Source organism: Exophiala mesophila (assembly GCF_000836275.1).
Source record: "Exophiala mesophila strain CBS 40295 unplaced genomic scaffold supercont1.4, whole genome shotgun sequence".
Classification (NCBI taxonomy): domain Eukaryota; kingdom Fungi; phylum Ascomycota; class Eurotiomycetes; order Chaetothyriales; family Herpotrichiellaceae; genus Exophiala; species Exophiala mesophila.
The window spans coordinates 3,023,714-3,048,375 of NW_015622507.1; the positions used below are offsets into that span (position 1 = coordinate 3,023,714).

At 49.3% G+C, this 24,662-nt stretch overlaps 6 protein-coding genes across 6 annotated transcripts; 2 read left to right on the top strand and 4 right to left on the bottom strand.

Annotated features, from left to right (window-relative positions):
- Nucleotides 1–969: 969 nt before the first annotated feature.
- PV10_06200 (uncharacterized protein) lies at nucleotides 970–1,953 on the bottom strand (the record flags this gene model as incomplete). The annotated part of the gene is made up of 3 exons (XM_016370967.1): nucleotides 970–1,213; nucleotides 1,272–1,404; nucleotides 1,461–1,953. The coding sequence occupies 3 exons, from the start codon at nucleotides 1,951–1,953 to the stop codon at nucleotides 970–972; spliced, it is 870 nt and encodes a 289-aa protein (XP_016223260.1).
- Nucleotides 1,954–2,480: 527 nt separating this feature from the next.
- On the top strand, nucleotides 2,481–3,874 carry PV10_06201 (uncharacterized protein; the record flags this gene model as incomplete). The annotated part of the gene is made up of 2 exons (XM_016370968.1): nucleotides 2,481–2,823; nucleotides 2,871–3,874. 2 exons carry the CDS (start codon nucleotides 2,481–2,483, stop codon nucleotides 3,872–3,874), a joined length of 1,347 nt encoding a protein of 448 aa, XP_016223261.1.
- Nucleotides 3,875–3,984: 110 nt separating this feature from the next.
- On the bottom strand, nucleotides 3,985–6,848 carry PV10_06202 (uncharacterized protein). The gene has a single exon (XM_016370969.1). It carries the CDS (start codon nucleotides 6,579–6,581, stop codon nucleotides 4,092–4,094), a length of 2,490 nt encoding a protein of 829 aa, XP_016223262.1. The 5' UTR covers nucleotides 6,582–6,848; the 3' UTR covers nucleotides 3,985–4,091.
- A 593-nt stretch (nucleotides 6,849–7,441) lies between these two features.
- On the top strand, nucleotides 7,442–9,091 carry PV10_06203 (uncharacterized protein). Its single transcript, XM_016370970.1, has 2 exons — nucleotides 7,442–8,489; nucleotides 8,538–9,091. The coding sequence occupies exons 1-2, from the start codon at nucleotides 7,657–7,659 to the stop codon at nucleotides 8,950–8,952; spliced, it is 1,248 nt and encodes a 415-aa protein (XP_016223263.1). The 5' UTR covers nucleotides 7,442–7,656; the 3' UTR covers nucleotides 8,953–9,091.
- A 1,480-nt stretch (nucleotides 9,092–10,571) lies between these two features.
- PV10_06204 (uncharacterized protein) lies at nucleotides 10,572–12,123 on the bottom strand. The gene is made up of 2 exons (XM_016370971.1): nucleotides 10,938–12,123; nucleotides 10,572–10,877 (listed from the first exon to the last, which is right to left on the bottom strand). The coding sequence occupies exons 1-2, from the start codon at nucleotides 11,978–11,980 to the stop codon at nucleotides 10,607–10,609; spliced, it is 1,314 nt and encodes a 437-aa protein (XP_016223264.1). The 5' UTR covers nucleotides 11,981–12,123; the 3' UTR covers nucleotides 10,572–10,606.
- A 462-nt stretch (nucleotides 12,124–12,585) lies between these two features.
- Nucleotides 12,586–15,657, bottom strand: PV10_06205 (uncharacterized protein; the record flags this gene model as incomplete). Its single annotated transcript, XM_016370972.1, has 7 exons — nucleotides 12,586–13,052; nucleotides 13,105–13,343; nucleotides 13,391–13,837; nucleotides 13,907–14,560; nucleotides 14,615–14,823; nucleotides 14,868–15,192; nucleotides 15,452–15,657. 7 exons carry the CDS (start codon nucleotides 15,655–15,657, stop codon nucleotides 12,586–12,588), a joined length of 2,547 nt encoding a protein of 848 aa, XP_016223265.1.
- Nucleotides 15,658–24,662: the final 9,005 nt, after the last annotated feature.

Sequence of the window (24,662 nt, forward strand, 5' to 3'; positions counted from 1 at the left end):
GCTTCCAACTTCACACCTACAGTTCGCTCGATATACTGACCATTCATAGCTGGTGGCTCGGAAAGCTCGGGTGTTCAACATGCGAATCATCTACTATCAGCGAACCCGGATGTCTAACGAAGATGAAGCCTCTTTTCAGGCGACCTACTGCTCGACTCTAGACGAACTTCTGTCCGAATCCGACGTGGTTTCGGTCCATTGCCCTCTCAACGAGAACACGAAAGGGTTGATCTCACACAAAGAATTCGCAAAGATGAAGGATGGGGTCTTCCTGGTCAACACATCTAGAGGCCCTGTAGTTGACGAAGATGCACTCATCAGTGCAATGGAAAGCGGAAAGGTGCTACGAGCAGGACTTGACGTCTTCAAAGATGAGCCGAAAATCAAGTACGTTTGCTCATTCCATGCGACGGTGCGATGCTGACACTGATATTACCAGCCCTTACTTCGTGAGAAATGACCGCGTTTTCATCCAGCCTCATATGGGTGGTTTAAGTGAAGTTGGGAAATCCCGCGGGTACAGAGAGGCGATGGAGAACGTGCGGTCGTACTTGGAAACTGGCAAAGCGATTTCACCAGTGAATATGAAGGAACTTCAGCGTTAAGTGCTCTGATGGGGGTTAGAGCATTGTGCCCTTAGACGTTGGAATATAATGCACTGAAATCAAAATCACTGCGCCTTATACATAAATGGAGACGTACAGTGGCCTCGACTCAAGCTGGAAAATGGTCCTCTCGTGCTAGGACCTGAGGTCCTGTAGTAAGAGTTTGGGTGCGCTATGAAATGGAAATAAGGAGAAGTTTTCTACCAAATCTCTGGCCAAAAGATGCAGCCCGTTCATTCAAACTGGGGCCTTGGGTGAAGTGATCTGTGTTGTGTAGGATCTTCGTTATGATCTATATAATTTGTCTGAGCCTTATCCGCTCGCCAGCAATTAATGCTATCTTGGGAACAAATTAGGCCCTTTTCTATTCCAAGACTTGACCATTAGACAATTCAACGGTCAAATCGTATTCGGGCTGAAACTGCCAGTATGATACCTGAGGGTTACCAGTGCATTTGTAGGTGTATTCGGCCTCCTGGGTGCCGACGTACTTCTTCGACACACCGTTAGCAGCAGCAGATTCAGCCATGATCTGGTTTGCGCATGCTCGCTCAAGTGCAATGAAATATGCTGCTGCTTCGTCAACGGTTCCACCACAAGTCAAAATACTGTTAAAAACAGTCAATTTGTGGTGCAAGGGCATATTTTGTGGGAATGAAGACTGACCCGTGGTTTTGAAGAATCAAGTTCAACGAGTCCTTGCCGAGAGCACTAGCAAGCCTCTTTCCTTCTTCTTCTGCTAGGACAATACCTCCGAAGCCTTTGTATACCTCGAGGTTTTTATAGAACATGCAATTATCTATAAGGATCATGGTTAGTAGGGAGTTGGAATCCACCGTTGAGGATTGTAATTACCTTGATTGATCATTTCAAGACCGCGTCCAAACGTAGACCATGCTCTACCAGCAGGAGAGTGCATATGGCAAGCTGCATTGATATCTGGCCTTGCCTGGTGGATTGAGGAATGGATCACAAAACCAGCAGCATTGACTCTGTGCTTTGTTGGCTCCACAGGGTGGCCTTGATGATCAACCAAGACCAGATCACTAGCTTTCATGAGGGCGAAGTGTTTAGCATAAGGATTAATCCAAAACCAATGAGGGTTGACGGGATCTCGAAGACTGATATGTCCGGATGCACCATCGGCCCAGCCCAGCCTGGCAAAGGTTCGAAAAGCGGCAGCCATATGCTGTTTCGCCCATTTTCGTTCAGCTTGTTTGTCTGTAAAACTGGGAACCTCATGGAATGACGATGTCCGGGTTTCAGTTCTCTTGAAGTTCAACACGCTCTCCTTCTCTGGTTGAATGTTTATCGAGGTGTCAACCGATTGAGTGACTGTAGAGGACATATTGTGCAGAGGGACTGTCAAAGTCAATGAAAGTTATTCAAGATCAGAATTGAAAGCAACCGCAGCATACAGCGTTCTCGAAAGGTAGTTCTTCACAGAGGTAGTCTTTAAACCCATAACAAAGCACGTGATGGATCTGGGCAAGCATCTTCCTGATTGGGTCCAGCTTCAGAGGGACTTATGTCGGATCCAACCGAGCGCCACGCCCCCTTGCTGCGAGGCGCTCGGTTTTAGCCGACTCTGGACAAGAACATCGTTGTGGGGGTGCGATATTCGTGAAGACGCCTTTCGACACGATTTGCCTCTCCTCATCTCCACTCAACCTCATGCACCAGCACAGCGCTGCGTGGTTGCTTCGCCTCCACCGCTGTCAGGGTGTGAGGATCTTTCATTGTCACCATTTATCTAAGACCGCGACTAATCTATCCGTGAAGTAGACACAAGAACAGGAGTGCGTTCTTCGCATTGCAAATCCTCTCACAGCACCAATATCGACCCGAAATACATGTCCTGTTCAAATAAGTACAATGTCGTCGACAGCTACAACTCAAGCAAAGAGTGTTATCACTATGGAAGAGAGTGCAGTGTTCCATCGATCCCAGAATAAGTCGTATGGCACGGCTTGCGGAGGCAAAGGAGTATACCTCTTCCATCCTGACGGATCAAAAACGCTTGATGGCAGTAGCGGAGCAGCAGTCTCCTGCCTAGGCCATGGTCACCCAGTGGTGATCGAAGCAATTGTCGACCAAGCACGTAAACTAGCCTTTGCACATTCTTCATTCTTCACCAACGATCCTACCGAGGAGTTGGCACACCTTTTGACAAGCCTAAGTGATGGTGCTTTTTCCAAAGTATTATTTCTGAGCTCAGGTAAGTTTGGGCGTTTCATTGGAAGCATCGCCCTGCTAACTCAACAGGCTCCGAGGCAGTGGAATCTTCAATCAAACTGGCACGTCACTACCACTTTGCAAGAGGCGAGTCTCAACGTGTCAACTTTATCGGCCGAGAGTATGGATATCATGGAAACACACTTGGAGCACTTTCTGCTGGGCATCATCCTTTCCGACGAGGTCCTTTCGCACCTTTGCTGTCGCCGGTATTTCATCATGTCGCGCCTTGCTTTTATTCGCACGATGCGCGAGCATCAGAGGATGAAAGTTCATACGTCGATAGATTGATCGCAGAGTACGAGGCCAAGTTCCAGACTCTGGGGCCATCGACTGTTGCAGCAGTCATACTAGAACCAATGGCTGGAGCAACCCTTGGGGCAGTCCCTGCTGCACGTGGCTATCTCTCCCGACTCAGGGAGTTGTGTGATAAGTATGGTGCTCTTCTGATATTCGACGAAGTAATGTGTGGAATTGGCAGGGCTGGTACCTTTCATGCATGGCAATCACTCGGGAACGTGAAGCCTGACCTTCAGGCCGTCGGGAAAGGCTTGGGAGGGGGGTATCAACCAATCTCCGCAGTGTTGATCAATCCTAGAATCCACCAAACCTTGAAGTCTTCGCATGAAACGAAACCGTTCATAAGCGGGCATACCTATCAAGATCACTCTGTTGCCTGTGCAGCGGCTCTAGCGACTCAGAGAACTATAATCAAAAAGGACCTTCTCAGCAACGTGCAACGGATGGGTGACCTGTTGGAGCAAGAGCTCCACAAACACGTACCTTTGGTGAAAGAAGTCAGGGGACTTGGTTTATTCAGGACCATCGAATTTATCACCCCGCCAAGTGGACAGATTGCAAGCAAGGTTACAACCAGGTGTCTCTCGAATGGAGCAGCGGTATATCTTTGCTCTGGAGGACTTGACGCTATCCTATTTGCTCCACCATTTATCATCAGCGAGCAAGAAGTCAAGGAGTTGGTCCAAATATTCGCAAAGTCTACAAATGAGATTATCGATGAGAGCTGTGGGTAATTGAAGAAGTCAGCTACACTGGCTATCCCTCGATCTTGGTGGCGAACCTGAGGATGTGGTACCATAAGCTGTTAGTCTTTACCAGATGGAAATTTAGAAAGGGTCTATCATAATAAATCATCATGAAGGGTGTACACATCCAAGTTTCAGGTCTTAAAGAAATGGAGGCAACGTACACATCGAATTAAGTATATACGGATTCTGAGAACCCAGCCAGTTAACCACGTAGACGAGTCATTTTAGGGTCATAAAGGGGCTCTGGAGTGATGGTCGCCACTATCCGCTTTCCAAAATACTCAATCTCCGTGGAAGCCCCATCCTCCAGAGTACCTGGGAGCCAAGCGTAGGCTATCGGCTTCCCGATTGTGTAACCAAAGGTGGCACTGGTGACATAACCCACGGGTTTACCCTCGTGAAACACTGGCTCCTTACCTAGAACGACGGAACGACCGTCGTCAACGGTGAGACAACGAAGTCGTCGAGACGGTGTATCCTTATTGACACCATCAAGCGCAGCAGCGCCAACATAGTCTTCTTTTCCAGCTTTAACTGCAAATCCGACTCCAGCTTCGTATGGATTATGCTCGGTCGTCATGTCAGTACCCCATGATCGGTAGCCTTTCTCAAGACGCAATGAGTTGAAGGCTGTGCGCCCCGCTGCAATGATTCCGTGCGCCTGACCAGCCTTCCAAAGTGCATCCCACAAACGCTGTCCATTTTCGGCGCTGGCGTAGAGTTCCCAGCCAAGCTCACCAACATAAGATAGACGCATAGCAGTAACAGGGATTCCTGCAACCGAAACCTTCTTGCAACGGAAATAACGGAGGCCTTTATTCGTATAGTCATCGGTGCTGACTTGTCCAATAACTTCACGGGCAAGGGGCCCCCAGAGACCAATACAGCAGGTTCCTCCCGTAATATCTCGCACGTGTGCCCATTTGCCAGGCGTATGTTGGCTTTGCCATCGTGCTTCTCGAGAGAAATATGCCAAATCAATCGGTCCGTTGACACCAACTTGGAACAGTTCTGTTTCCAGCCTTGCAACAGTGATATCACTGCGGACACCGCCGTATTCATTGAGTAGAAGAGTGTAGGTGACTGCGCCTGGTTTCTTAGAGACATCTCCTGTGCATAGCCTCTGCAGAAGGTCCACCGCCCCCGGTCCAACAATCTCTAGTCTGCGAAGAGGTGTCATGTCATACATCGCCACTGCGGTTCGTGTCTTCCATGCCTCTGCTGCAGCAATAGGCGAGTAGAATCGCGACGACCAGGCGTCACGTTCAACTGGCTGCCATTCTGCCGGCAGATCTTTCACGAGATCTTGATTTGATTCAAACCAGTATGGTCGCTCCCAGGCGCCGCCTTCGAGGAAGAAAGCCCCAAGCTCACGCTGTCTCTGATAGAATGGACTCACACGGAGATTACGAGGAGACTCTTTTGGTTGGAGCGGGTGGAGAATGTCGTACACTTCAACAAAGTTTTGTTGCGATGTCTCGTTGATGTAGGCCTTCGTAAGCTGAACATCTTCGAAGCGAGACAATTCACATTCGGCGAGGTCGATTTTGGACCTTCCACTGGTGAGAACCTCGGCCACTGCCCGTGCCACACCTGCAGAGTGTGTCACCCAGACAGCCTCTGCCACGTAAAATCCGTTGAGCGTCGGGTGGTGTCCAACGATGGGTCCCCCATCCGGTGTAAACGAAAAGATTCCATTAAATCCATCTTCAATCTCGGTATCCTTGAGAGTTGGAAGAAGGGACTTGGATTCAGTCCACGCAGGTGCAAAATCTTCAGGTGTGAATTGGAGACGTGATGGCATATTCTTTTCGTCGACAGCCTTTGCTGTAATGCCCAACTCCGCCGCAACGACAGGCATGGGGCGATGGCCATAGTAGCCAATGCCGTACTTATCTCCGTGCTCCCTATAATAGAGGTCCTGATCTTGATGCCGGAGAATTGGGAGGCTGGCCCCATTTGGAGATTTATTCAAACCGGCTAAGGCTGGTGCAGATGTTGTTTTGACATATTGATGAGCTAAGGGCAACAAAGGAATCGACAAGCCGACCATGGCACCCAATTCCACGCCCCAGAATCCAGCACAGGAAATAACGATATCTGCCGGAACAGTGGTTTCACCTGTGATAACGCCGGTAACTTGGCCCTCAGCCTGCTGGATGCCAGTAACTGGTGTGCAATCAATGTACTTGACGCCGGCCTTGCGGGTTCGCTCGATTAAGAGCTGTACAGCTCTTGCGGCCAGTGCCAGACCATCACTTGGGATATGGAGGCCACCAAGGACCATATCCTTGTTCAAGTTCGGATAAATTTCGAAGCATTCCGTTGGGGAGAGTAGTTTCGCATCAATGCCCCACGAAGAAGCATAGCCGTGCTTTCTTTTTAACTCCTCAACTCTTTCCGGAGTGGTTGCGATTTCTAGACCCCCCACTTGGTTGAAGCAGGACTGACCATCTTTCTCTAGAGATAGCAATTTGTCCACCGTGTACTTGGCGAAAAGTGACATGGTCTTAGATGGATTAGTCTGAAATACCAGACCAGGAGCATGTGAAGTCGACCCGCCCGGCATGTCCAATGGGCCCTGCTCAATAACAGTGATGTCGTTCCATCCTCGCGATACCAGTTCGTCAGCAACATTGGTTCCAACTATCCCAGCACCAATGATGACAACTCTCTGCACAGGAGCAATCATAGTGATGGTCAAGTGTCACCCTGAACAGCAACGAGTGTTGTAAACAAATATTCAACAAGTGGTTATCAGGCTTGTCGCTGATGGACTCTGAACGTCGATGACAAACAAGAGTATGATCCTGAATAATCAACCACTTTACTTGAGCTTCGAGAATGAAATGGCAAGAATAGAAGATATTCAAGATGACAGCAAACAGAGGAAGCTGGTGCCCTTGGAGAAGTCTAATACTGGATGTTTCACATATTGTAAGATGCGATGCTGGTCAACTAGAACTCCGCAGAACATGGAGTCTTCCCACCGTGCTGTACGCTAAACTCCAAGGGGCCTGATTGCTCGGTCGGCTTCTAATACCCTGCAGGGTTCTGCCGTCTTTAGGGTGGGTGATGGATGGACCCTAAAACCCGATTCGGTTGTAAGATCCATATCGGCAAAACTCTATCAGAATGTCAGTGCCTCCTCCGATGTCTCGAACAGACCATCAGCAGACCCAACATGATCTCAGGGCTAAACTAGCTTAATTGCATGTGGGACCACCAATGCTACACAACTGACGGCAGATATGACTGTCCGCTATCGAGAGTGTGAAGTGTGAGAGGATCATTGGGGCGGAGGCGATGTCTGGAAAAGGATATCTAGCCATACAAGGGGGTTTCACTTGCGCTACAGTCATATTGGCTTGAAGTTAGGCCAAATCGGGTCAAGAATCACTGCGAATCCCTGGACGCCACAGTAATGACGACCAGTCCGACATCATGAACGGGACTTCTTGTTATCATTATGGTGATAAGCGGAACACCAGTGATTGCTTGACACATCACAACGCCTTGCCTGCTCTCTCAATTCCCCAGAAAGGATGGCTGATGGCTATGACCAGGGACTAGACCCAGTATGCTCATTGCCTCCTTATCACGGAACGGATTGCCCCTCGGAGTTTGACCATGAGGTGCCATATCCTATATCAAATGGCCCGTCTTGTGCCACCGGAATCGTTGTCAAGCACTCATCGTTGACTCTCGGAGAGAAATTCTCATTCCCCTGACTACGATAATTACTTCATATCATATCAATCCTTGCCATGGCACCGGCCATACTCAACTACATCGGCTTCGGCAGCTCCTCTCCTGCGGCTCCGGCTCCTGAGGAAAAGGCCTCTGTGCGGGCACTTCCGGCACCATGGTATACCTCGCAGGAGATGTATGAGCTTGAGAGGAGAGCTATCTTCTCAAGGAAATGGCTCCTTACAACCCACAAGTGCCGCTTCAAGCAAGCCGGCGACTGGCTTCGCTATGAGATTGCTGGTTTCAATATTATCATCGCCCGAGACCGCAATGGAAACATCAATGCATTCCACAATATCTGCAGGCATCGTGCCTATCCTGTAGTGGAAGGCTCGGAAGGTACAGCTAGAATCTTTGCGTGTCGATACCACGGCTGGTCTTATGGCCTTGACGGCAAGATGGCCAAGGCTCCAGGATATCAAGACCTTCCTGGCTTCGATAAAACCCAGAACAGCCTCTTCCCTATCCACGTCCATATTGATGTCAATGGATTTATCTGGATTAACCTAGACGGCAAGGCAACACCCGAGGTTGCCTGGAATGACGACTTCGCTGGTGCTGACACTCAAGAACGCCTGAACCAATTCAACTTTGATAACTACGAATTCGACCATATCTGGGAGATTGAAGCCGACTACAACTGGAAGATTGCTGCGGACAACTACAATGAGTGCTACCATTGTAAAACAACACATCCAGATATCCCGACAGTGGCCGACCTCAACTCGTATAGTGTCAAAGTGCAAGGGGCGTGGATCCAACACAATGGAGCAACTACAGCTGAGCAAAGGGAGAAGGGCCTCACTGTCTGTGCTACTTATTTCTGGCCAAATGCTTCCATGAATATCTCGTAAGTCTCCAGTGTCAACGCTTGTGATGCATGCTGACTGGTGCTTAGGCCACACTTCTTCTTCACCCAGAGATTCGTCCCTCGAGGACCCAAAAGCTCATTGATTAGGTATGAGGTCTTCCGAAACAAGAACTCGTCCGACGAAGACTTCACCCTTATCAATGATATCTACAAGAGAATCATGTCAGAAGACAAAGCGCTTTGCGACCTTGCTCAGAAGAACATCAATGCTGGCGTCTTTGTCAATGGTGAAATGCACCCAACCATGGAAATGGGGCCTCTCTTTTTCCAAAAACTCGTCCGTGAGAACGTTCTCAATCACTACGGGCGAGAACAGACATCCAAACAGGAGATATGGCCCGCGAGGCAGACTCTTCCCACCACAGCATTGGTGTCCAAGAAAGACGTTGATTTCTGTTCTGGTCTTGCCTGCCAGACCAACCAGGAAGGTATTGTCTGGTAATCTCGGAATCCGAGGACTTAATACAGGTTTGATATGATTTCATGACGTTGATGTATAGCATAGGTTAGCCCTGGGGTCTCACTGCATGATAGAATGCAAGTCAGTAGTGCAACATCAAAGTGGACGAGTTTTTCCGACATCTTGGAGATTCATCTCCGGTCAGCGTATACAAGTGCGTCTTTCTTATCGACACCGAGCTCGCTGCAGCCCTCAAGCAACAATTGTCACTGCTACGAATGTATATCCCTACGCAACATCTCTCATCCAGCATCAGCTTTCCAAGAAGCATCGCTGAAGCTTGCCGCAACTGTCCACACGCAACTGTCCACACGCAACAAATCCATGGCTGAAATAGTCTCGTCGATAGTATGGAGGATGTACACCTCAAGGGCTAGCTTGACCTATGCCGAATGCAACAAAAAATCAGGCCAGTGGCAAGCCCTTCGGGTATACATCAACAACATCCATGACACGTCAAAGCGGATGCCTACAACCCACCCAGAGCCCCCATGCAACCGTCACCGAGAGTCCAAACCAAAGCAACGCTGTACCCCTAATGATAGTTCGTGGCATCTACTCCGGAGGTCACTACATGAAGACGGGGCCTGGCAAAAAGAAATGCTATGCATAACTGCTTTTTGGGTCTAGGAGGACAGGACTTCTGTTTCGATTCTGGATCCAGGACGAAGATGCTAATGACTTGGAGGGGCAGGCACCGAGACGAAGGAATGTCACCGACATCCACAGCAAGACCTTGTGACACACATTTACGGACTTATGAGCCTGGACTGGAAATCTCCCCTCGTTCCTAGCCGATTTGTATCAGGACGCTGCGCCTCGCTATGGCAATCAAACACCATTGCTCAGGAAGCATTGACGCGCCGGAAACCTGATTGCAGTATGGCCCAAAAGAATGGGATTATTCATGCCCTAGGATCTTTCTAACATTGCATCCACCTCATCCGCCGTGGTGATGAACTGCAGGTCAGGCGCGCTGGTGCAGGGTGGACAGCCAATCCAATTCGTGCAATGTCACCCGAGTCCGATATCATTGACCGACAGGCAGACAGCAAACAGCAGATGGCCAGAACATTTTGATCGCTTGCCTTCAACAACTCAGGGATCCTATCTCTATCTCTTGGACGTTGCTGTAAGCATGTGATAAAGGGGATTTAAACTTTCGTGGGGACCAGATTGTCTTGCACATCGGCTAAACCAAACTAGGTCAGTGTGTCCATCTTCCGTCAAAGCAGTGGACTCGTCCGCGCCTTAGGACAAACGCTCGACGTGCGTGCCCGATAGTGAAGGCTTGGGCGTGTCATTGACCTTGCTTGACTCGGGGATTCGGTACGGAGCGCTTCGTCTAATTTTACCCATTACCCAATCCTGGAATTATGCCGCCAAACGGTCCGCTTGCTTTTTTCAGCATTTGCAGCATCGTCTCTTCATAACAACTGCATCGTCGATTGATGACTGGACACAGAAGCCGCTGCGATCATGGGTCAAAGGATTCCAGCCCCAAATCAAGGTTGTGAGCATGCGGTGATGGAGCTCGTCTCGTCGGAGCGCAAATTTGAACTAACACGAGTCACAAAAGTCAAGTTTCGCAAAACTCGGAATTTCGGTACAGTAAGGGTCTGATGATTATGGCTAACTATAGTTTTGCAGTTCTGACTGGGTCTATCAAATCCTTCATCTCCCACCTCGGATAGTCGGGGTTTAGCGCAGGGTCTGGCCGCTCTCGATCCCAGGCCCATTTGTCTGTCAGCTCTTGGGAGAGTGCACCGTCGAGCATCTGGACAATGTACTTTCCAAGCACAGGGAAGAATTTCCACCCGTGGAATGAACCGCAAGAAGCCACGTACAGGCCATTCGCTGCTGCATGCGGTGAAATGATGAAATCTGAGCTCGTGGTGAAAGCATCCCTGTTCAAAATTGTCAGTCATGTGATGTGGAAACCCCGGACTCGGGAGATCTCAACTCACCAGCAGATGCGATGTTTCTCCATCTTCCAACTAGCGCCTTTCCGCCCGTAGAAGACATGGTTCGCGTGGTCAATGTCCATAACGAGTTTCTTGGACACGTTCCACTGGCCGTAGTCTCTCTCTGGGGGAGGGGCCGAAACGATCTGGCCAGGTAGGACTTCCTGATGATTCGTGAAGATCTTCTCGCCCCACCACTTCAACTCCTTGTCCTTGGTGGGTGGAAGACTGCCAATGAAGGGACCTTGTTCAGCGGTATAGCCTTGGACGCCCACAGGCATTGCAGCGAATCTTTTATACGACTCGTCGTCAAGTGTCGTCATGCCAGTGGTGATTCCACCCGCGACAATTCGATTTCCAGCACGCAAGGCGGACAAGCCACTACTCTTTGCGCTGTACTCCAGCAGCTTGGGTGTGTATGCCCCCGTGCAGAGAACAGTATGCGAAGCTGTCAAGACCTGGCCGTCGGCAGTCTTGGCTCCGGAACAGTTGCCCCATCCATCGAATTGCAAACTTACAACGTCGCCAACGACGTATTTGACCCCTAGCTCGATGCACTTTCGAGTGACGGCGCGCAGGCAATCGCCAGCCGCACCCCAGCCACTGGTCTTGTTGATCAAAACTTCCTTGACTCCAGTGTAATCGGCATCTTCGAACAGGCCACCGAACAGCTTTCGGGCCTCTTCAACAGGCACTGCCGATAGGTCGGCTTTTCTGCCGAGTTTCTTGTAGTTTTGCACAACCTCCTGTGCATAGTCGCTCCGACACATCCAGTAGATACCTGTTTCGTGGAAATATGGCTTCCAGAGCGGATCTGACTTGAAAATGTCCTGGGCTTCGAGGGCTAGTTGACAGTAGATTATGTCATCATAGTCTGCTCGAACAACTTTGTTCCAGTCCCATGATGCTGCCACACGGCTGTTGGCGTCGTAGGCATCACGATCAACAATGGTCACCGACGCTTTGGGATACTTCTTGATGAGATGGTAAGCAGTGGAAACGCCAAAGACACCGGCTCCAATTATCAAATAGGAACGCCCCGCCATTGCTGAAGGTTGACACAGAGGGACTTTGAGTGAACACAGGCTGTACAAATAAGACGATTGTGGCAGCGTTTTGCCTGGAATATCTAGAAGCCGTAGAGTCTCTCGTCATGAGAACATGGGGTTCGAGATGGCGTGGCAATGGCGTATTCTCGGCTGTGGCCCGCCCTGCAGCATTTCCCGGTGGATGCCACTATGATAAGCCCAGGAGTAAACTTCCCGCTTGGGGTCGACGATTCTGGGCAAACGCCGCCTATTCCCAATTAGTTCTAAAATTCCATCCTATGCGCCTATCAATAGGATTAGCTCACGCCTTTGCAGCGATTCAAACTCTCATCTGCCAGGGGTGTGAGATATGGATATGTGTAGACTCGACTCCAGTTTCCACCTATACAGTCACGCCACGACATAAGATCTTTAGATGCACCAGGACACTCAGTCTGAAAAGAGACGAATTCGATGAAAAATCCTGTCACGTGATCATTATTATCATTGCCACCCACTTCTGTCGCGCCTCCCACGTGACTGTATATCAGACACGGGGTGTCTGGCCTTGACCACGATGTCGTTATACCAATCACTTCATATGAATCTATGAGAGGATGTATTCACCATAATGCGCCACACCTTTCATCAAAGTCAAGATCAAAAGGCAGGGTTCCCAACCATGCGAGATCGATTTGATCATCCGTCCATTGGCTCGACCAACTTTCGCCCACGTTCTGGCTTTCTCTTGGGTCGATCAAATCTGGGTGAGAGATTTCACTCATGTCCAGTTGCTGGTATAAGGTCTGTCCTGCTCCAGTATCAAACTTGGTCGATTCATTATGCTGGGTGTTCGCGTGTGGTATAGCAGGAGTAGCGGTGTCTTGACGAGCCTCACGAGTGGCTGCGAAGAAACTCTCCTCGCTTAATTTGAGCAACTTCACACATCGGCGCGCAGTTCTGCTTTTGGATTGATACCGATCCAAAACTTCCAGACAACTGTTCCAGATGTTGATCGTCCTCTCTGTCCTTGAATTGTCTGCCTGGCAGAGTCGATCCACCAAAAGGATCATTGCGCAGGTGTACATGTCTGTCGGCACATCGTTAGACATGAAGCTAATTTTGAAGGGGACTGATCTCACAAAATACTGTATACCATGGCTCTATGGCTGCCTTAATATTGTGTTGGTGAACCCATGCCATTGTCGCCACCAATTCCTCGGCTGCGTCAACGCAGAGTCCTGGTCCTTGTTCGACCAATGCTTTTGTCAAAATCGAGCTAACAGTTTGCTGGTGGCGCTTCTCAACCACTCGTTCTCTATTCCTCGCTATCTTCTGCAGCAGCAGTGGTCTAAAAGTAAGAACACGGCCATAGAGGTATCTGGCACTGTCAGTAAACCGTCCCAACGACAACGAATGGGCGCATACCTGGCACGTAATGCAACCACCTGCTTATCAATACGTGGATCAAAAGCTGTTCCTGGGTGCAACTCGTGGGCACACAGCATTTTCATGCCAGGCGGAGTTTCACTTTCCCACCCGGAGAGTGCAGCATCAGAATGCAGGAGGTCATCAAAATCACCTCTTTCAATCTGACAAATGAGCGAACGTCCAGTGAACACGCTTTTCTCCGCCGCTCGATTCGTGGGGTCCATCTCGAGGTCTTGATCTCCGCAAGATTTGGAATATTTGACAGTGACACAGTCGAGCACTTCATGGAGCTTCAACATCTCATTCATATAGATGAGTGATCTGATTTGAGGATCCTGTTGTGACCCTAGCCCTTCATTCATCTCAGCATTGAACCCACAAATGGATATGTCTGCTGCACCGCGTGATATCATGGCTGGACGACCATAAGTTGTGGCTAGGGTTCTAGGTGATGAGATGAGGTACGTTAGGAAGTCATGCTTGAACGATATTCTGCCCCAGCTTCAGACGTACCGGTCTACTATGACACAGCCTGCCCAGATTCTCCATCGAGATGTCAAGGTTGCCACATAGTCTGTATTGCCTTCCGTTTCGAGCATTCGACGCAGTCTGACCGACTCGGATTTGGCACTCGAGGGGATACCTAATCCCTGAGAAAGTCTGATCGCGACACCAGCTATATTCCAGCATGCTCCTGTCAGCTCTGTAGAACATTGTAAATACACCGCGATAAGGAGGAGAGCCTGGATGAATTGCACTCGAGGTCGGTTGAAGACATCAAAGTCACGTTCCAGTAGTCCTTTGGCTCGCAGCCAGAAAAGGTGGCTTCTTGTAGCCACATCCGCGATTGGGCCAGAATCATCGCAATGGCAACCCAACGCCATCATTATATTGAGGAGGATGTGGAATCGTCTCGATTCAGGGATTTTGTCAGGCTTTGAAATTGTCGAGTGCGGCCAGAAAAGAGGATCTGAATACTCGTAGCTTGGGTTAGAGTTCTCCGTTGAGTCCGCGCTCCATATCTCTTCGTAGTGGCGATCGAACTCGACTCGATCGATGAAAGGATATAGTGGATGAACGTTGACCCAGAAGCTTCTCAGGAAATTATCAGCCTCTTTGCGAGGTGGAATCACGTATTCTTCAGGGTACTCCGGGTGCCTTCGGCGGCTAGGCAATAGTCAGTATGTGGTTCGTCGCAGTCTGATATATGATTAGGCTTACTTGTGACTTGGCATGTCTTCCGTCGAATACGGACTTGTCTCGTCAGGACGAGGCGATGACGCCCCAAGTATACTTTGAACATGTCCAACAAAGTTGATCGTACTTGATCTTCCAAAGTAGCCAATTTGCTCAGTATCCAGACTGGCAATGTCTGTCATGTCCCCCGCTACAAGCCCCATGCCGTCAATACGGTCGCTTTCTTTCTCATTCTAGAAGATCAGTCGCTGACAAGAAGCTTCTGATGTTGACCCACCTCATGTTCATCGGATGAGATTGGAGTGACTCTGATCCCACCCAATCTTCTCTCAACCTTTGCCGAGGTCGTTTGCTCTCCTTTCCACCCTCCCTCGGCCGAAGACAGGGCTGGCGGCAGGTTGTTAAATGACGAGATCTCGGGATCTTGGAAACCAGGAAAGGAATCCAGTGTCTGATAGACCGAGGGGGAAAAGACTTGAGCGGTCGTGGGTGCCAACGTTTCTGCGTCATTCGAAAACCCAGGCTCGTTTGAAAGATCGTCATCCCCACCAAGTTGAGCTTTAGAAAGCTCGGCGATACGGGTCTCCAGCAATTCAATTCTCCTGTGGTCACATTGTTATTAGCATGTGCGAGAAGCCAGGTACAGTGTCGCTTGTGTTTGACATAGCGGGCCTCCTCAGAACTTATAAGGTCATAAAGGAATCTCAGTTGCATCGTTAGATGAGGCCAAATGACAACCACATAAATCTTTTTCTACTGCAAGAGTGTCCGCTGTCACTCTCTCCATCCCGCTCTCTTAAAGCCACAACAGCTGCGTGCCATTGTGGAATGAAAATATTTGAAGAAGCATTTTGGACTTACCGTGTTGTCCGACTCTTGCGAGACGCAGGCTTTTCATAGATACATGCAACTCGACTTGGGCGCTTTGCACAGGTCCCACAGACCGGGCGTCCACCATCGCATTTGCGCTTGCTGGCCCTGCACTGATCACATGCTTGAATGCCTCTCGTTCTCCCTCGTAGCCGCTGCTCGTGGGCAAACAGAGGGTTGGACTCTTGCAGTGTCATTACTCGGTACTGGAAGCTTGCGGCGGCTGCAATGTTGCTTAGAATGCGGACCTGGGATGCCGTGGCGGCGCCTTTATGAACTGTTGATAACCATGCATGGTCAAGACTTCTAAGACCTTTGAGAGATGACCGAGATTCCCGTCCCCAAACCCCGCCTACCCCGGAGCGCGTGGGCAAATAGCTCTTGGGGCACTTCTTCCTCCAATGATGCTCAAGCTGAACCCCATATTCACCTTGGTACGCCTAAGGCCTCCACAAATTGGCTGCCTTGGCCTCCTATCATAAAAATTGCGGATTAATGCGGCCCGCAAAATCTGCTCCTCGGTTTCTCAATCGACATCGGGCGGTTCCCGAATCCTACACAATGCTACAGAATCTTTGCCTCTTGCCATGCTAAGGGCTACGTCCTATGGGCTGGCCTGAGCCAAAGATGATGTAGCCATCGAATGAGGGGGTTGACCAACGGTCCGAACCTGAGAACGATTTGCGGCCCGCCTCGTAATCCGTGAAGCGGCAAAGAATGGGAACTTTCACGCCATAATAGACGTTGAACTCACCCTCGATGATGGCCTCCTGTCTAACATCAAAGGCAGCTCAACACGATCATCAGAAAATCCATCATGATCAGTAGTGTCCAATCTGCGCTTCGGGTGGCGGAGCGCCCAATCGATGCTCCCCGAGGAATATCCGTCAGGGTCATAGGTGCAGGGATTTCTGGAATGCTGGCTGCAATCAAACTCCGTGAAGCTACAAGTATGGTCGACATCAAGATCTATGAGAAGAATAAAGATCTTGGAGGCACTTGGTATGAAAACCGTTACCCGGGTTGCGCATGCGGCAAGTTTTCAATTGAGTGGAAGAATGATTCTAAGGCTAATCTAAGCTTCCAGATATCCCAGCACATATTTACCAATTGTCATTTGACTCGAATGTTGCATGGTCAAAATTCTACGCGGGCCAAGCAGAGATCCTCCGCTACTGGCAGAGAGTTGCCGAAAAGTACAACCTGCGTCAACTTATGCATTTCAGTCATCGTGTCACTCGCGCACAGTGGCTTGCGGATGAGTCTAGATGGGAAATTGAAATTCTCAATGAATTCACGGGAGAAACCATCAAGGATTCTTGCCACGTCTTAATCTCGGCTGTTGGCCTACTCAATGCTTGGAAATGGCCAGATATTCCAGGACTTGAGGACTTCAAGGGGGCAAAAATGCATAGTGCGGCTTGGGATGCAGACTTTGACCCGCAGGTAAATGCCCCGAATCACACAGCGTGTTATTGTGACTAACTTCAATCAGGGGAAGGATGTTGCGGTCATCGGGGCTGGCTCTAGTGGCATTCAGATTGTACCGAGCATACAAGGCGCTGTTCGTCGATTGGATCATTATGTGCGCGGGCAGACATGGATCGCAACACCGATGGCAGCGCAAGAACTGGCAAAGCGCGGAGTTGAGACCGGCAACTTTGAGTATACAGACGAAGAGATCAAACAGTGGCAGCAGGACCCGGAGTCGTATCTCGAGTATCGGAAACAAGTTGAAAACACCGTGCAGAGCGATTTCGAAGTCACTCTTCGCGACAGCGCCTTGCAGCAGCAAGCTCGAGGTTATTTCCAGACGCTCATGGCCCAGCGCCTCAAGAAAAAGCCCGAGATACTGAAGCAGATCCTTCCGAGTTTTGCCCCATTATGCAAGCGCTTGACACCCGGCCCAGGCTACCTTGAGGCACTATCCGAAGATAATGTCGAAGTCATATCTTCAGCCATCAAGAAAATCACCAAGACGGGGATCGAAACAGCTGATGGCCACCATCGAGAGGTTGACGCCATTATCTGTGCTACAGGGTTCAACACCAACTTCACAGGTGGATTTCCGATTCTTGGTCTTGATAACCAAAGATTGTTCGACAAATCTGATAGACCAAGGACTTCAACTTACTTGTCGATGATGGTTGACACGCATCCAAACCTAGTCATGCTCTTGGGCCCAAATTCAGGTGTCGGGGCAGGAAATCTACTGATCATAATGGAGCACGTGGCTGGCTACATTGCCAAACTGGTCGCCAAAATGCAGAGAGAAAACATACTGTCGATCCGTCCGTCGAAACAGTGTGTTGATGACTTCACTCAGTTTTGTGAGAGCTATTTTGAGAGGACGGTATATAGCGAGGTATGCCCTTCCTGGTATAAAGCCGACGGTAAAGTCGCAGCGCTGTGGCCCGGCTCTAGCCTTCATGCAGTCAAAGCTCTGTCAGAACCTAGGTGGGAAGACTTTGAGTATAGCCATGTGGACGACAACAGAACAGGATGGCTTGGGAATGGTTGCACGTTGGCCGACATTGATGCAAAAGCTGACAAGAGCTACTATCTCAAATCCCTAGCGCAGATTCAGCATGATCTTGGGCCTGAGGTTGGCGGTTTAGACAGTGCCCACCAATAGAGCGCAGAAAGAGAGTCGAGTACTTTGTTAGCTTTCAGAATGATGCATTAAAGAACCCAAGTTTCGATTTTCCCATCTTCAAACCCATTCTTCTCGCTCAGGGCCTTCATCCTCATCTGGCACCATTCATGTCATCCGCACCATCTATGCGGATGACATGCCGGATGACTTGAATACGTACCTGGAAGCTGTGGCGGATTTGCTTTTGCGAAAGAGTACTTTGGAGAACCTGACTGTCTGACCCGTTTGGCAAGTGACTCCAGGTCTTATGCAAAGTAAAAGAGGATGAAGAGGTCGCAAATAATCGCTAAAGGAGAGATCTACTGTTTTCTTGCTTCGAAACTAACTAAACTACTACTCTAGCTCTGGAAACTTTGCTCGGAGAGTTGGAAAAAGCTCAAAGGCATTTCTCCAGTCAACCTTTTCTTTTTCGGCGTCGTCAAATCCTTCGAATCCTGTAAGCGCGCCTTGTGCCATGGGAACCAGAGCTGCAGGAAGATAGGGATCTTCAAAACAATTGTTAGAAAGCATGTCATTATCACAGAGTGAGGCATTCAACTTACAATCGGAACCGGTCAGCAGTTTGTCAGCACCGACCAATGCCTTAAGGGCGGCAAACTGAGGCTCTCCAAGCACAACAGCAGTGTCGTAGTAGTAGTCTTTGAGCTCGGCAAGAGATTCATTTAGATCACGACCACCATGGAAAGGCAAGGTCGATTGGATCGCAAGACGGTCGGCAAGGAACGGGAGAGCTCCACCGCCATGGGAGAATATGAATTTGATGTCTGGATACCGTTTGCGAGTTCCAGTGAATAGCAAATTACCGATCGCTCTAGTCGTATCAAAGGTGTACTCTATCACTGGAAGAGACATGTTTTGCAGTGGTGGCGAGGTTGGAGGGTTTGTAGGATGGACAAAGACAGTGGCTTGCCGTTGATTGAGCTCTTCGAAAATAGGATCGAGGAAAGGGTCTCCCAGATATTTACCATCGTAGTTCGTATATAGACCTATCCCTTCGAATCCGAGCTCATCTAGGCAGTACCTTATTTCCTCCAATGAACTTGGAAGGTCAGGCAGAGGCAGAAGGCCAAATGCGCCAAGCTCGGTTGGATGGGCTTGGATATATTGATGCATCTCGTCGTTCAAAGTGCGAGCCAGCTCTTGAGCTTTGAAATTGCCGTGGAGAAACGACACACCGGGCGCTGTTATGGACAAGATGCTGAAATTATAACCCTGTTCGTGGCGAGCGTCCAGATATCCTTCGATAGTGAAAGGATATGGGGTCCTGAACCCATCCACGAAAACCTCAGATACATTACTCGCTTCGTATCCGGCATTAACGAGGGCTTCTCGATATATGTCAGGAATAGGGTGCGTGTGAACATCAACTCGAAAGGAAGAAACCTTAGAAATGGCCATGACGAAGAGGCTTATCCAGAAACTGGAAAGAGACAGACTTCCCGCGTAGTAGACCATGCTAGAATTTAAGTCTGGTGACAAGTTTCAGCCTCCATCTCTAAATACTCGTGCTGGTCTGAAATCTATTATAGTTTGCTATTGACACAGAGCCTTAAGAAAAGAAATGAAGTATTCTATTGCGGCAACTATGATACCGCACGTAAAGGATTGTGATGACGTGAATCCCCATCCCCAAGTTATACCCAAAACTCTGGGCAGTAGGGACGCCCGAGGCGCCCCGAGGGGCCTCGGGCCTTACGTATATGTAAGGCACCCCGAACAGCATACTGCTTTTAGATCTTTCAGAACAACGCTCCGGCCAGCGGGTCAGCACCGAACATCTCACCAGCTTCTCATCCAGGTAAGCTTGAACCCCACAACGAGCCGCAAAACCGCGCGCGTGCTCTTGATTCCGCAGTTTAGAGTCCTCCTCGGAGAGAACTTGCCGCATGAGGTAGTCCCCCTTCCGACAAACTCATGTACTCTGATCCGAGTACAATGATCCACAATGATCCGGCGAGTTCAGTATAATAAGTGTCATACGTGAACCAAAATAGGTACCATGTAGGAAATATTCTTTTCTTGAGAGGTGATTTTGCTAGCGTCAGTGAAGACAACGTCTAAACCCTGCCACATAGCAACGCCTGCTGAGGCCATTTTTTGACCAAATTGGGCTTTGTGGTCCATTCGACATCACAATCGAGCGCGAGATGATCGAGCAGTATGACCTCGTGATAGTCGGGGCTGGCCCGGCAGGGTGAGATCGCTGTGTACCAGATCAATTCTTCCATGAGCTGATTGAATTGATTCTTATAGGCTGATGGCGGCTGCCTGGGCGAGTGTCTATGGTTTAAAAACCAATCTCATCGACAAGAGGGCAAGTCCAATTGTGAACGGTCATGCAGATGGACTACAGTCACGCACGATCGAGATTCTCCATAGCTTCGGGTTCGGTGATCAGATCTACAAAGAGGCTAACAGGCTGCAAGAAGTGTGCTTCTGGGTTAGTTGCAAGATTAAGGCCTATTCGATCACAAAAAGCTGATTCGTTTCCCACAATAGAATCCGGATAGCAGGGGAATCATTTCTCGAACGGATCGTATCCCAGATACCATCCCTGGAATCAGTAGATTTCAGCAATCAGTATTGCATCAAGGAAAAATCGAGCAGTATTTCTTCGACTTCATCAGGAGAAGCTCGAAGGTCCAAATCGTCCGACCCATAGCCCCAACAAAACTACACATCGACGAGCAGAGAGCCCTTGAAGATGATTCTTACCCCATAAGTCTAACTTTACAGACACCAACCGATCATGTCAAAGAAGGCTATACCAACGCTCCTGAAACCACAATCAAGTGCAGATATCTGATAGGTTGTGACGGGGCACATTCATGGGTACGAGACCAGTTTGGGATTCAAATGGAGGGCGAGCAGACAGAGTCAGTGTGGGGGGTTATGGATATTGTGCCCATTACCAACTTTCGTGAGCACGATGCTTTTTGGGCTAGAAGAGAACACTAACGTATTGGTAGCGGATATTCGCATGCGATGTGCCATTCACAGCGAGTCCTCGGGCACAATAATGGTGATTCCACGTGAGAGAAATTTGGTTCGACTTTATATTCAACTTGCAAGCTTTTCACCGGCACTGGGCGACAGATTTGATCGCAGCACGGTAACTCCTCAGACCATCTTTCAGGCAGCTCAAAAGATATTGCAGCCATACGAGATCTCATACGACTATTGTGAATGGTGGACAGTCTATCAGGTACTTAGCTGCAGGTGCATGTGAGGCCTAGATCTAAGCTAATCGAAGTGGCAGATTGGACAAAGAGTTGGTAACAAGTACTCTGTCAAGGATCGAGTCTTCCTTGCTGGGGATGCTGTTCATTCGCACTCTCCCAAAGCGGGACAAGGCATGAACGTTTCAATGCAAGATACCTATAACCTGGTATGGAAAATTGCCTCCGTGGTGAAGAAGACTACCAAACGCTCAATTCTTGCCACATACGAGACCGAACGTCGGACAATTGCACAAGAGTTGATCGAGTTTGACCGACGATTATCTTCCATGTTCTCAGGTCGACCAGCGCGGGGTCTTGCTGATGAAGCTGGGATTTCCATGAAGGAATTCAAAGCCACCTTGGAGAGAGGCAACATCTTCACTTCCGGTATCTCGGTAAAGTACGGACCCAGTGTTTTGGTGCAAGAGCCTCGCAAAACTTCGAAAGAGCAAAAGAGCTCATCCATGAACCCTTGGCTCGGAGGCATCGAGATCGGGAGGAGATTTCCATCGTTTCAAGTGGCCCATCAAGCTGATGCAACCCCAATTCATCTCGGGGACAAATTGAAGTCCGACGGACGTTGGAGACTAGTCGTGTTCTGTGGCGACTTGACCGATAAAACCTCCGTTGCGAGATTGAGCAGAGTAGGCGAGCGTCTTTGCCAGCCCTCCTCACTATCAAGACGGCTTATTCTAGGCGATGACACTATCACTTCTCCTCCTATCGAAGTTCTCTTGTTGCATTCATCCCCTAGAAGAAGCATTGAGCTGGTAGATCTTCCAGATGTGTTTGTTCGTGTGGGATTAACCAAGCAATATGACTACTATAGAGTCTTTGCAGATGACTCGACCTACCATCATGGCCATGGAAATGCATACCGAGGTTATGATGTAGACAAAGAGACGGGTTGTTCGGCTCTTCTTCGACCTGATCAATATATCGGATGGATGGGCGGCCTTGAGGACTATGAGCAGATGGAGCAATACCTATCATACATATTTCGATGACGGGCATTAGGAATCTCTTTCAAACTTATTTTAATCTCAATTCCAGGATAGAACTGCAAGACTATGTCCTCCGAGTAGTGTCATATTGGACTGTTGGCTTGCCGCGTCCGGTTCACTGCGTCACCAATGACTTCCTTTACCACATTATCGACATGGCTCGTCTCCACCAGGGCCATGACGCCATTTTAGCCCGTTGAGCTTTGATCGCATCCCAGTCATGCGCACGTACACCAGCATCAAGATCGATTTCTTCCAGCTTGTGAAATCCTTGCCTTTTCATGGCGTAAGCCACAGCCCAGAAGAATAGAACAATAGGCACCGTGAGAAAGCTTCTGAAGAAGTCTTCGGCACTGGCAACCCCCTTGACTCCTGGTGGCGAAAGAGAAATGTAGAATTGGCCCGCGAAGAATAGTAGAATTAGCACTAATGAACACCATGAGCCATAAACACCAAAAGGTGCCTGGAAAGGAATCTCGTCCACGGAACGACCCTGTTTTGCCCAAGCTGCCCTAAAACGGAGGTGGGCGCAGCAAATCGAGAACCAGGTGAAGAGGAGACATAGTCCACTGATAGAAAGAAGCCAGCTGAAGACTGTTGTTCCCGATGAGGCCAGGCCAATATAGGCGATGAGGCCGCAGGCCAGGAGAAGCAGGACAGCTGGCAACGGCCGGCCAGACCTATCGATGTACGAAAAGACCTTTGGGAGATATCCTTGAGTCGACAAGGCGTTGACCGTCCGAGATCCAGCGTACACGCAGGAGACGCCGATAGAGACAACCGAAACCAGGATAACGACGTTCATAAAGCTGTCATAGCCATGCAGTCCCGCATCAACTCCAGCAATCACAAACGGCGATGTTCCCTCAGAATATCTGTTATGGGCATTGAGGAGGCGGGGGTCGTTGGATGAAACCAATAAGCCAACTAAAGTCAGCCCGATGATGTAGAAGATGGTGATTCGCCAAAAGACTTGCTTCACAGCTGTAGGGAGCGACTTTCCAGGATTTTCAGCCTCTGCGCCGGTCAGTCCGATAAGCTCAACACCACCGAAGGAAAATGCCGCATTAATAAAGCAGGCACAAAAGCCATCAATGCCATTTTTGAACGGTCCAGGATCGTGCCATAGTCGGGCACCCCAATACTCGCTGAATTTGCCGTTTGAGGGACCGCCGCCACATATTAAGACGACTGCTATAATCATAAAGATTATAGTGGCTATCAGTTTGAAAGCAGATGAGAAGAACTCCTCTTCAGCATAACCAAGAGTGCCAAAGATATTGAACAGAACAATCACTACCCAAAAGATAGTGATCCAGATTGCTATGTTCTGCTCTTTATCCCAGAACTGTACTGTGAATGAACATATAGTCAACTCCAGAGGCAGTACCATCATCCATTGGAAAGCCTTGGACAGAGAATGTCAGTGTTGAAACCAAGTGACGCACAAAGGATAGAGCTTACATAATTCCAACCCATGGCCGTGCCCCAAGATGGACTAATGAAGCGCGACGAATATGTGTAGAAACCTCCTGCAACAGGATACATCACCGCCAATTCACCAAGTGCATAAACAACATTGAATATAAGCACGCCAGCGATGAGGAAGCTGATGAACATAGAGCCAGGTCCGCCATTGGCAAGCGCATTTCCGGAACCCACGAAAAACCCAGCACCGATAGCACCGCCAATGGCGATCATATTCAGGTGACGTGGTTTCATAGAACGGTCCAGTTGCTCAAATCCGGTACCCCATTCACCTGCATCGCGTATCATGTTAGTCCTATTGCATCGGCATAAGACCTTGGTCCTTTGGAGACACTTACGTCGCTGAAAACTTTTGAAATTGAGGCCATTGCGAGTGAAGAAGTCGGCTTCGCGATTATTCTCTGGTACATAACCAACATCTCCTGGGAATGCAGCCCGCCGGTCTCCAGTTTCGAAGTCCGAGTTGCTGGGCGACCGAGTGGTGTCAACGGCTTCTTTTGATTCAGCCATTGTGATGACAGAAAAAAGCTCTTCAAGATCAAAGAGATGGAGAAGCTCCACGATCAGAATTCGAGGTTCCAGTGCGTGGAAGGTGAGGGTATGCCGGCCATGGTCGATCGTATTGCCTTGCGTCTTTATAGAAGAGAGAGGTGATGTTCTGTTCAACACACTGACTCTATCTTGGTTTGGAGGATCTTTGGTCCAAGGATAAGGCGGCCTATACCCAATCAATTCGTAACCTCGCCGGCAAGGGATAGGTCAAACTGCAATGCATTTGGCTGGTTCATGTTATGTGGAGCTGCTTAGTGGCTCTTATCTCTTAGCCCGTCACT

Excerpts from the sequence above, each read along its gene's own strand:
- PV10_06202 (XM_016370969.1), bottom strand. The coding sequence starts at position 6,581 with ATGATTGCTCCTGTGCAGAGAGTTGTCATCATTGGTGCTGGGATAGTT.
- PV10_06203 (XM_016370970.1), top strand. The coding sequence starts at position 7,657 with ATGGCACCGGCCATACTCAACTACATCGGCTTCGGCAGCTCCTCTCCT. Across the intron at positions 8,490-8,537 it reads AATGCTTCCATGAATATCTC|GCCACACTTCTTCTTCACCC; the intron begins GTAAGTCTCCAG and ends ACTGGTGCTTAG.
- PV10_06204 (XM_016370971.1), bottom strand. The coding sequence starts at position 11,980 with ATGGCGGGGCGTTCCTATTTGATAATTGGAGCCGGTGTCTTTGGCGTT. Across the intron at positions 10,878-10,937 it reads GAGAAACATCGCATCTGCTG|GGATGCTTTCACCACGAGCT; the intron begins GTGAGTTGAGAT and ends AATTTTGAACAG.